Source organism: Pezoporus wallicus, unplaced genomic scaffold, assembly GCF_028554395.1.
Source record: "Pezoporus wallicus isolate ANWC-B61680 ecotype Strahan unplaced genomic scaffold, APGP_CSIRO_Pwel_v1 contig_4131, whole genome shotgun sequence".
Lineage (NCBI taxonomy): Eukaryota > Metazoa > Chordata > Aves > Psittaciformes > Psittacidae > Pezoporus > Pezoporus wallicus.
Window position 1 is genome coordinate 297,413 of NW_026641950.1, and position 12,640 is coordinate 310,052.

A 12,640-nucleotide genomic window follows, 5' to 3' on the forward strand; every position below is an offset into this window, starting at 1 on the left:
ACACAAATGAAAGGAACATCTTTTTCTACTGTACAGAACTGATTCTGGTCCCTCAGGCAACTAGATTTTCTTCTGTTCTACTCAAAAACTATAGGACAGACAATAATACAGTTTTTAATCTTCCTACACATCTTGGAAACTGGAATGATTTACTGCCAATCCTCTTCTACTGAGAGCTTTCACATGGTTCACAGCTAATATAATCCTACATTTTAAAGAGGATGGATTACAGAGAATTATCCTCCTGCTTATAGTGCAAGCAGTGAAAGGAACCTTTTTATTTTCTCAGATAGAGTTTTATTTCAGAGCAGTGGCCTGGAAATTCCCTTATGGTCAGATTGTTCCCTTATGGTCAGATTGTGCCTTTGGTCACACCACCACTTGAGTAACTAAGAGGAAGAGATACCTTTAAGGCATAATTTTCCCTGCTTCCCTTCACTTCAGAAGTAGTGAAAACCTGTTTGGTTTGGTTTGGGTTTTTTTTCCATAAAACAGCATTGATGCCATCATATGGTTCACTTTCTCCTGCTGTCTTTCCTGTCTTTTTGACTGTAAATTCATTTGGCCTTGCACTATAGTATGCTGTGTTTATACAGAGATTGAGTACAGTGGGTCCCCATTTTTAGCTGCCCCTGCTTTAACTTTGTTAACAATAAAAATTAATAGCAGTAATTTGCTATTTTATTCCCTTCTATCTCCATTATACATCAAAGGTAAGGGAGTCAGCATTTCATTAGCTCTTTATTTGATCTCCCTTCTTCTCCAATTCATGCTCCTGGCATGAAGGAGAAGAATAAAGATCGTAGAATCAGAATAGTTAGGGTTGGAAAGGACCTTAAGATCATCTAGTTCCAAACCCCCCTGCCATGGGCAGGGACACCTCACACTAAACCATCTCACCCAAGGCTCCGTTCAGCCCAGCCTTGAACACTGCCAGGGATGGAGCATTCTTAACTTCCCTGGGCAACCCATTCCAGTGCCTCACCACCCTAACAGGAAAGAACTTCTTCCTCATATCCAATCTAAACATCCCCTGTTTAAGTTTTAACCTATTACCCCTTGTCCTATCACTACAGTCTCTAATGAAGAGTCCCTCCCCAGCATCCCTATAGGCCCCTTTCAGATACTAGAAGGCTGCTATGAGGTCTCCACGCAGCCTTCTCTTCTCCAGGCTGAACAGCCCCAACTTTCTCAGCCTGTCTTCATACGGGAGGTGCTCCAGTGCCCTGATCATCCTCGTGGCCCTCCTCTGGACTTTTTCCAACAGTTCCATGTCCTTTTTATGTTGAGGACACCAGAACTGCACACAATAGTCCAAGTGAGGTCTCACGAGAGCAGAGTAGAGGGGCAGGATCACCTTCTTCGACCTGCTGGTCATGCTCCTTTTGATGCAGCCCAGGATACAGTTGGCTTTCTGGGCTGTGAGCGCACACTGAAGCCGGCTCATGTTAAGTTTCTTATCGACCAACATCCCCAAGTCCTTGTCTGCAGGGCTGCTCTGAATCTCCTCTCTACCCAACCTGTAGCTGTGCCTGGGATTGCTCTGACCCAGGTGTAAGACCTTGAGCTTGGCATGGCTAAACTTCATGAGGCTGGCATCAGCCCACCTCACAAGCGTGTCAAGGTCCCTCTGGATGGCATTCCTTCCCTCCAGCATATCAACCCAACCACACAGCTTGGTGTCATCGGCAAACTTGCTGAGGGTGCACTCAATCCCACTGTCCATGTCAGCAACAAAGATGTTGAACAAGACCGGTCCCAACACCGATCCCTGAGGGACACCACTCATTACCGGTCTCCAGCCGGACATTGAGCCATTGACCACAACTCTTTGCGTGTGGCCATCCAGCCAGTTCTTTATCCACCAAGTGGTCACCTATCTAACTGATGTCTCTCCAATTTAGAGAGAAGGATGTTGTGTGGGACAATATCGAACGCTTTACACAAGTCCAGGTAGATGACATCAACTGCACTACCCCTGCCCTTCAATTCTGTAGCCCCATCACAGAAGGCCACCAAATTGGTCAGGCAGGATTTCACCTTAGTGAAGCCATGCTGGCTGTCACCAAGCACCTTGTTGTTTTTCATGTGCCTTAGCATGCCTTCCAGGAGAATCTGCTCCAAGATTTTGCTAGACACAGAGGTGAGACTGACTGGTCTGTAGTTCCCTGGTTCATCCATTTTCCCCTTCCTGTTATCAAATAATTTGTATCTTTCTTACACTTCCAGGCAAATCACATGTATAACTGTGGATTTTACTTCCCTGTGAAAATGTGTGCTGTAAAGAACAATCTAATCTTGGGTACCTGCATCCATGTGCTGGCAAGAAAGAGTCTCTCATTGTTAAGACCATTACTAAATCTTTAGCACAAGCAATGCCAAAAGGCAAAGTAAAACTGCTTATCTGCAGTAGAAGTACTTGGTAAGGAAGGTTTTGGGAGAAATTTGCACAAATGTCTCCTTCCAATTTCTGGCCAAAAGGCAAGAACGGCCCTCATGCTCTTGTTTTAATGGAACAGAGAGAGAGAGGAGTATTGTATCAATATGCACAGCTCTCTGCTTTCCTTTGTTTAAAAAGATATGTTACAGTATTTACCTCTGATAACTATTTATTGTTTTGTCCTGTCCTCCTGAATGACTGCAAACACAGATGTTTTGGTGGAAATTATAACACCAGCGTATTACTGTCAACACTCTGGTTTCTTCAGTGAAGGAAGGTGGAAACACATCTTTGCTGAACTTCTTATAATAATAAAAATTACAATAAACTCAACCTCCAAGCCACATGAACAACATTTATTGACAGTGTGACTTATTTCAAGGAGCTTTTCCAGAGGTTACATAAGCTTAGTAGTCTAACACATTTCACCATGAACCTATATATACTAATCACATGCAAAGGCCCCAGCTGTCTAGAAATAAATAATAGATTACATTAAAAGACACAGGATATTACCCAACTAATACAGGATATTGCCTAATTTCTCAAAAAGTAGTTATGGTATCAAAGATGAAGAGACTAAGGAAGTAACTGAAGAGTAAGCTTCCAAACTTTGAAAAATAACACTCTTTTTTAGTCATTCTTTACGAAGACCATTACACTGATAATCTGAAGCTGTTCCACAACTATTTGGTCTAAGGTAATAAAATAAAGCTTTACAGCCTGCAGTCCTAAAAAAACAGACTGCTGTTCCAGTCAATAAATAGTCTTAGATACTCACCTCACATAGATCTCTTCAGACTCAAAGTTGGATTACGTAGAACTGCTCAGGTTTTATAACAGCATAATGGAGTATATAATCTGGGCCTAGTTTGTTGTGTTGTTAATGCACCCACTTAAACCAAGCACTTACGTTTTCAAGATATTGCTTATCCCTTTGACCTGTGTTCCTCCCACAAAGAGAGGAGAATTGAAAATCCTTATAATTTTTGTAAATCATTTCTAGTTTTTTAGGAAAACAACCTACTAGATTTACTCCACTGGCAGAAGATCCAAACTTACGCATTTGGTGCTCAACGTATTTCTAGGCATACATCTGTGCACAAACAACTGCCAGTTTATTTTGTATTTAGTACTGGACAAAAGCATAGACTACAACAGACTGCTTGTATATAGCCAAAATAGGCACTCATCACTGTGTTCAGTAACTAACAAACCCAGTGAAACTCAAGCCCAATATGTGTTCAGAATATGGTGCTTTCCAACAAATATATATATCAATGCTAATGTTAGAAGTTAAAAAAGTAAGATTTCCTGGTCCCCTGCTTAAAATGATTGCTATTCACCAAAAAAAAAACTAAAAACCTAGATGGGGAAATCTCTGGAATGGAAACAGAAAATCTCCCATTCTGGAGTCTCAGACTTCATAAACATGTACAGTGGTCACAAGCACGTGTTTTATTATTGCTCAAGTATAATATTTGGTTTGGACAATTTAATATAGCAGCTCTTTGTGCATATAGCAGAAGGAACAGCAGCTCATCTGTCAAACAAACTGCCCTGCACTTCCTTGCAGCACAGGCCAGAAGGCGATGAACTGGCTCAGCCAGTACACCTGTGTGCAAGTGAGCTTGGATATGGCATGCTATGCTGTCATTTTCTGCCAGAAGAATTAATCTGCATAAGGATCTGTTTGCAAAATTAAACATTCACACTGTATTCAAAGGATATTATGAGTCAGGGTTTTTTTCTGCTACAGAATTTTTACCTCAGTAATTATTTCTGGGAGATCAATCTAGCTGAGAGCTGCTTTGATACAAGAGATGGGATAACACCAGCTTGCTCACTGCCAGGTGATGTTCTTCAACTCTGCCAGAATTCTGTTTGTGCAGCTGCCATGCAGCTTTTATGGTAGGTGAAAAATGAAATCTCTTCATGACTGATTAAGTTTGTTGTTTTACATCTCTGGGTCAAGTATACTTTTCTCTGGACTGATTTGGAGTAGAGTTCTAGGGTTTCCACAGATTATCAACAGACTCTTTCCACACACCACGAAAGCTGTTTGAGAAGTGATCCTTAATAAACAAGGATACAGGAGTCCCTGACAGACTCCCAAGTACAGATCTCAACACAGTTTATGACAATATTTCTTGATCACCACATGCTGGATCAGCCTTGAGGAAAAGCACTATGCAGAGGTGTTTCATAATGAGCAAACTACTCCTCCCTCAGGAGAACACTGCAGTATCCTGAAGGTCTTAACGCCCATAAAAATCATGTTGTATATAATATGCCAGGTAACCAAGATGAAGAGATGAATCTTCTGCTTTCTCTTTTGTTGATGAGTCTTCCCCATTCAAGTAATTCTCCTGCACTGCTATGATGTGCTGAAATCAACATGCAAAGTGGATCCACATGCAGATGTGGACATGGTTTTGTGGTGGACTTGGCAGTGCTAGGTTAATGGTTGGACTTGATAATCTTAACAGTGTTTTCCAACCTAAATGATCCTATGATTCTATGATCTGCCTCAATTCAACCTGCAAAGCCCCTATGAGTGATTTTATATATGGGGGGGTGTGATGGACCAGTGCAAAATAGTGAACAGCAGAGACCAGGCTCTGACCCACAACTCTTAAAGAAAGTACCTGAACAACCCTAAGAATTAAGTTGATGGTGTAAGTCCACAGACTTTTTACACTTAGGTCTGCAATACCTACTCTAATACTTTTTATATCCTTTTCCATATAGCGGTTTTATTCCAGTCTGGCACCTGTGAATATAATGCTACAGTAACAAATTTCTAGCACTGACCCACACAGAGAAAAAGTAAACAGAGTTTCAGGCTCCTGGGCAATTATGATAGATAAATAAAGCAAGGATAATTCATAGAACTCTGAAAAAATCTTGAATTTCTTTAAAACCAATAGTGCACAACAAATGAAATAAAAGATGCAAAGCTAAAGTCGCCAAACAACGCAGCGGGTATCAGATCTCACAGCCCAGAGTCTAAGGGATACTCCAAGCCACTCCATGACAAATGTAAGCAATAGGACAGTGGGATGTGAAGTAGTATGATAGATGGCTGCTGGAGGGCAGGAGAAATAGGTCCCTGGGTTGCCCAGGAGCCCAAAATGACATCTCATGACCAGATTAATTTTTTCAGACTGCATTATCACTTTGCTTGTGTTCCTAATTTTGTAATTCATTGAGTTATAATGGAACATAACCAAGAATATCCCATAATCTTCAAATTTCAGGTATGTAATGCTATTTCATAAACAAATTGCTCTACACTTACTCCAAATTTACCTAGGTTGTTATTATTCACCATGGAAGTATTTCCAGTGGCTAGTTCTCCCCATCTATAGCTATTAGTCAAGGTGACACAGGAAGTGTTGAAATGGCAGATCTTGTTAGAACACTAATATTATTAAGACAGAAGTTAATAATTCTGCAAGTTAACTTTATGACCAATTAATCATACAATCTGATGAGTGCTGGAGGCATTCTATTACAGATGCATGTCCTAATTTACCTGCACTAAAGCACACCTCAGCAAGATAACTTTGTTGTGGAAATACAAAGCAATAAAATGGGGAGCTAAAAGAAACTCTTTTCAACTACCAGGAATTTAGGTTATGAAAGAAAAATCTTTTGCATTTAGTTTTTGCATTGCAATGCAGTGTCTCTCTTACCTCCATGGGAAATGCCTTAAAATTAACTGTGTGTTCCGAACCACGCTGATTTTCTCTCCCCCAGTGAAATCGAACATCATGTAGTTCAAACTCATGTCCTCGAGGTAATGGTCCCCCTATTAACACTGGGAAAGAAGACAAATGGTAAGGAAGTTGGTTTTCAAAGCAGAGAAGCCACCAAATATATTCTCCAAATACAATGCAGAAATTGCTGCAAGCTTCTTTATTATAAACAGTACTAGAGAAGGGAACAGTAAAGTTGACAGAGTTTGTATCTTCGCTTTTGAAATACCATGCCAGTAGAGAACCTGAATTCAGGCAGTTGCAACCAACAGTGTAATTGCTATCATGCTGCACTCTTTGTTCTATGAGGTAGAACAGCTGGTCATAACACAAAATACAAACGTACCTTTATCAGTCACAACAGTGAATATGTTTATTGCGTTTATCAAGACAGTACCTGTGTGCTCTAAACAGATGGCAGGGGTTCTAAACTGAACTGGCAACTACCTTCAACTTGTCCAGATGCTTAATCTCCATCACCTGTATTTGCTGTCAGTCACAGAAACTAGTAGAAAGCTTTTGATTGCCAATATTTTGGTAGGCAAAGGTTCTCAGGCATATACCACCTATCAAGCCTCTGAGATACAGAATGCTTCCATATCCAAATATAATCAACCTACACACAGTAGCAACAACATAGCTCATTTACTTAAAAACAACTTCTAGGCAGCCATGGTTTGGTTTGTTTAGGGTTTTTTTTACTTCGTTTTTTTAAACATCTGGTATTTCTTAAAAAACTTCTGCCCACAATTGCTACACATACACACAAAACAAAAATATTTAGTAGCTTGATACTTGCACACTAACAGAGACTTCCACCATAAGTAGTAAAAACAAGCAACTGTACCTTGTGAGGCCAAATCTACTCTGGAATTAACCAATGGAACCTTTTCCCTGGCATTTCTGAATCTGCTTCAGACCAAATATTATTCCACAAGCTGTAGGGAACTTCCCCCTGAAATCACTGAATATTGGCTTCTAGTTAAGGATGATCTTACTTGAGGGCATTCACAGTCTTCCCCAGAATCCATTAAATTATAGCTTACATTTCATAGACTTTGAATGAATCTTTTACAATCTCAGATGATTGATACAGATTAGTTAATTGCATAACCTACAGCTTTAGGGAATTAAAGTTACATAACATAAAGTTCTTTTGACACACAAAACTAAACAGCCTTAGTTTAGAGCACAAGGCACAGTACACAACTAAAACATAATTTAACAATGAAAACATATTGCAACTGTACAAACACAAAAGCAAATGTACAGAACTATAAAAAAAAACTGAAAGAAAACTGATCAGTTACAGGTTTCATAAGCAATTACACTGGAGAAACAAGTAAAATATTCCAATTAATCCTCCTTTAATAATTTTTCATAACTCATCTAACCAGCTACAAATGTAGTTATAGATCCAGATTAAACTTGCTACATCTGTATTCTATTTGTACCTATATCCTACAGGGAAAACCTACAGATCTGGTGAACATTGAGGGAAACAACAAACTGAAGTATTTGGGGAAATCTGAACAAATAAAAAGAAAGATGATATTCTTTAGTGTTATTTCTTAGGACAACAGAACATTTTCTCTGTTTTAAAATCCTGTTCCTAGAGATGGTGCAACCAGAATAAATGTTCTCTATATGATGCAGTTCTGGAACTCCAGGAGCTTCAAAGAGTTTATTTCTGAGTCTTAAATTATAACACTGATCCCGCGATAAATGTATTTCAATGCATGAAGCATGTTTATCTCTCCTTTGCCTCTCCTCCAATCTTGATCCTTGTCAATGCATGAAAAATGTTTAACTTCACTTTGCCTTTCAGCAAGTTTTGATCCTCAGTAGAAAATTATTCTGAAATCATCATCCACTGTGCAATCCACTGCTGGCTTAGGAGAAGGTTCTTTGTTAGTAGGATTTTCTCTAAAGTATTTTTCAGTACACAATTCCATTACACAGTTGGTCATGCTTCTTCCACCTAATGCATAACACATGTACGATGATCAAACTGGAGGCAGCCTGCAAAAATGTTTGCAATTAAATAATGAGAAGGATTTGGGAATTCCAGATGGACTGTGTGTCCTGAATTAAAGGATAAAATCAATCACCAGTAATGACAAATTGATTTCTAATATGTATCTTAATCAGTTTATTTTTTTCCACAAAGAAGTTTTGCATTGACTGTTAGCATTACAATAGATGAGGATCTCTTGCACATTAATTGGACAGAATTTCAAAAGTATTTAGTGCTCTACAGTTCCCATTAAAATAATCTGGCTAAATGGATTTGTCATCAGAGATCCCCTGTGAGGAAAAGAAGCTGCAGGATTTTCCGCAATCCCTGAAAATTGGCCAAAATACTAGGTCAAACACAGCTTATTAACTCTTCTCTTCTTGGCTGGGATAACATTGTCTTCCCCCTCAAAGAAATGGAAAAATTATCCCCAGTTTACAAATGGAGAATGAAACATTATGGAACATGGAATCTAAAGGAAAGCTGAAATTAAAACAAGATTTCCTAAATCATAATTCCATACTTCTGTTGTAAACTTTTATTCTATCTCACATTTTCTTATATTTGAGGATGCGTCAGTCTGGCATCACACTACCTTCAAGTTTAAAAAGAAGCACTTCCCTCTCCTAAGTCTCCAATGGTTTTGCACATGCATTTTGGTGTGTTGGTCCCACTAAGTTACAAACTGCCCTTGGGAAGGTAGGGTTCAAGGAGTTGCACTGTGGCATGCAAATTATCATGTTGTTTGCAGTCACTCTCACTTCCTCCACATGAGAATTTAAGAACCTTCCAGATCCTGCAGAGAGAACCTTAATCCCTGGGAAAAGAGCTCTGCTTCTGATGAAGGCAGTAAAACTGACTGGAAGAACAAAATTTCTGTCCTGTTGGAAATCTGTGCAATTTTATGGAAAGAAATATTCTGTGTTAGAATAATACATGGAATTTGTCATAGAAAGGAAAATGTAAAATAAAGCATCACCATCAATAAAATAAGAAACCCTTCCTTTTTAAAAAATTCATTGTAACACTGAACTGACTCCCTCACTCTCAGCACAGCTGTAGCTCCAAGGACTACTGGGATCTCCAAAGGAAACAAAAGTTCAAATGCCTCATGGTTTGACAATGTTCAGCTGTTTAAATGCCCCCAGAAGGCTGTTACTAGCTAATACCGGTTAGAATAAGTTGGATGCTCTTACAAACGCATGGTAAGAACTACCACAGTGCTGGAAAGCACAACAGACTTTTTTTCTCCCTAATTTCTTGACAGCTGTCTCCTTCACACAGAAGAGTTTACCCAGATGAAAGATCTCAATGAGACACTGCAATTTCACTTAAGCAGGAATTGGTATTTTTATTATTTGCTTCTGATTCTCATTTGATGAATGACACAAAAAAAAAAACCCTTTAAGAAATGAGGACTGCTTTGCTACCTGCTCTTCATCAATATTGTAAGCATGTATAACTGGAGTATCTAGCTTAAGCTGCCCAGTTCCGTAGTTAGTATTCAGAACCCACTCCCATCAATGGAAAAAGTTCTTTTAACTTGTGCAGTCTTTGGACCAAGGCCAAATTTTTCCAGCTGTACAATAGTTGGGCATCACACTGTCTTAGCAGTAGTCTGGACTGCTTCTTCTGACTGCAGACAGCTGTTAGTGCCAGTGAATTAGATGACACCACTATAAGAGGAAATTCTAGGCATGCTCTGAAGCAATCTGGCTGACCATCATCCGGAGTTTGGCACTGAAACTTGCATCTCCCATTGCAAAGCTTGCTCCTTCTCCTACTGAAGTCAACAGCAACACTCTTACCAGCACAGCCCATGTCGAACGAGCTGCTGGGAGCAGCTGCTGTTCCCATACTCCGGGACACAAGCACAGCCGGTCTCAAGGCAACCCAAGGTTTAGGGGGAAAGCAAAGGCCGTGTTTCACCGTACCTGATTTTGACTTCAGGGCAATCTGAATCGAATGCCCATCGTTGATCACTTCACAGTCACGACATACTACGTAGTTTGGTGACAGACGAACTTCCAGGAGCGAGGGGTCGTATTTAGCTTCTCTCGAGTTCAGGTTAATAGGCGACTGGTACTCCCCGTTAGCATCGGGGAAAATCAGCCCCCACTCCACGCCTGAGGCACAAGGGAAAGATGTTAACGGGGACAACCGGCGGCTTCCGGGACAGCCGGACCCTGCCGCCCGCCCCGCTGCTACCCACCGGAGATAGCGCTGCGCCTCCGCCGCCCCTCGCTGCCTTCCCGCAGGCGGCCACGGACCCGCCGCCCGCTGCGGGCCGGCGTTTCCCTGCTCGGGGCGGCCAGAGGCCGATTTTCCTCTGCTTCGCTACCCAAGTCCTGTCACGGCCACCTCCTCCTCCCCTTATCGGCCACGGAGAAAGTTTGTCCCCAGCAGCGCCGCCGCCGCCGCCCGCTCCTCACCTTCCTCGTACCCCCACTCCGGAGCCTCCTCCCTGCGGTGGAAGGGCTCGTCGCCCTCGATAAGGCTCCTGTCGGCCATGGGCGGACGCCCTGCAAGGAGCCCTGTGTGCGTGTGTCTGTGCGAGGGGCGAGGCGGGCTGCCTGCTCTCCGCGCCGTGCCTCGGCCCTCCCCCCTCCCGCGGGTGTCGTCGTGTGGTGGAGCAGGAGCGCCGGGCGGGCCCCGGGAGCCGGTCGCTGTCCCAGCGGCGCGGCGAGGTGAGGCGAGGCGAGGCGAGGAGAGGTGGGCGAGGGGTAAAGGTGGCGGATGGTGGAGAGGGCACCGGGCGACCACGGGAGCTGCAGCCCAGGCTGATGTCCCCCGGGCCTCTGCTCCCCGGTCCTCCAGGCGTCTTCCTCGCCTCCCCTGCGGGCTGCTCCCCTCGCCTGGGTGAGGGCTTCCGCATCTCCCGCTGCCCCTCGGGCTAGGCACAGGAGGTCTGTACCCGCGGGGACACCCGGTGGGGGCAGCTTCAAGCAAGGGGAAGGACAAAGCCCTGCCCTTAGAGAGGAGCAGCCCAGGCATGGGTACAGGCTCGGAGCCACCAGCTGGGAAGCAGCTTGGCAGAGAAGGGCCTGTGGGACCTGGTGGGCACTAAACTGACCGTAAGTCAGCCATGTGCCCTTGCCGTAAAGAACATGAATGGTACCGGGCTGCATTAGGCAAAGCGATAACAGCAGGTGGAGAAAGGTGATCCTGCTGCTCTGCTCAGCACTGGTGAGGCCACACCTGGGATGCTGTGTCCAGTTCTGGGCTCCCCAGTACAAGAGAGCTGTAGAGGTACTGGAGAGAGTCCAGCACAAGGCCATGAAGATGGTTAAAGGACTGGAGCACCTCTCCTGCAAGGAAAGGCTAAGAGAGCTGGGGCTGTTCAGCCTGGAGAAGAGCAGGTTCAGTGGGATCATATCAATATGTACAAATACCTAAAGGGAAGATGTAAAGAGGATGGAGCCAAGTCTTTTTCTGTGGTGCCCAGTGACAGCACAAGCTGAAACTTGGCAAGTTCCCAACAGGAAACACTTTTTGCTGTAAGAGTGACCGAGCACTGGCACTGGTTGCCCTGGGATGTCGTAGAGTCTCCAGACCGGGAGACACTCACCTAAACACGGTCCTGGGGAACTTGCTCTGGGTGGCCCTGCTTGAGCAGGTCATTTGAACAAGGTGATCTCCAGACATACCTTCCAGTCTCAGCCATTCTGCAGTTCTGAGGTTCCTCTTCACACCACAGAACTCTGCCCCTTCTAAAGAGGGACGGAGGCCCTCAATGAGGATAAGGGAGCCACTGAGTAAGTGTGGGAGTTCATCTCTGTCGCTTCTGTTCTGAAGAAGGGTTGTGGCCTCCACACTTTTTACAGTGACCCCTTCATTTAGGCCACGTCCAGGAGTGTGGCTTCAACTTCTCCTGCAGAATATACAAGATGTAGTGTTGGCACGGGAGTAGAAATTACCACCACTGTGAAAGTGAGACAGAAGTAGAGGGAGGACTTAGCTGGAATGTCATTAATGGAACAAGAGAGTACTGGCTCATGAGCTGTGTGCAAGGTGAAAAGAAAATAGGACAAAAGAAGTAGAATGTACTGGGTTGGTTTTTTTTGAGATCAGAACAGAAACAGGTTTCCTTCTGCAGGACCATTACTTATGATCTTCACAACTGATGACTGAAAGGAATATATACTATGAAAACAAACTGTAACAGTGGTGCAGCTTACTGAGACAAAAAAGCAAATAGGCGTATTTCCTCATATAATGATCACCTGACAGCAGTACAAACAGAAACATCATATTTTTGAACATGAATTTTAGTCACATAAGAGATCATGTTGCATATGCATACCCGTCTCCTGTACCAAACTGGGTTTATTGGTTAAGTTCTGTCCTCTAATTGCTTCTTAAATACACACTAGTTGTTTCTATTAATGTCAGTCTATTTGAATCATTGCTCAACCACATGGG

The 12,640-nt window shown here is 42.9% G+C and overlaps 1 protein-coding gene across 2 annotated transcripts in view; it reads right to left on the reverse strand.

Moving 5' to 3' along the window:
* The window catches only part of CA8 (carbonic anhydrase 8), a 49,518-nt gene extending 38,753 nt beyond the window's left edge, over positions 1–10,765 (reverse strand). Inside the window, exons 1-3 of one of the 2 annotated variants that reach the window (XM_057426179.1) lie at positions 10,651–10,765; positions 10,153–10,344; positions 6,139–6,263 (exon numbers count right to left, since the gene is read on the reverse strand). In XM_057426179.1, coding sequence (XP_057282162.1) covers positions 6,139–6,263; positions 10,153–10,344; positions 10,651–10,729 — 396 coding nt within the window. In that variant the 5' untranslated portion in view covers positions 10,730–10,765. The remainder of the gene's footprint in view (positions 1–6,138; positions 6,264–10,152; positions 10,345–10,650) is intronic. The other variant, XM_057426180.1, reaches the window with a different exon arrangement.
* Between the last annotated feature and the right edge of the window lie 1,875 nt (positions 10,766–12,640).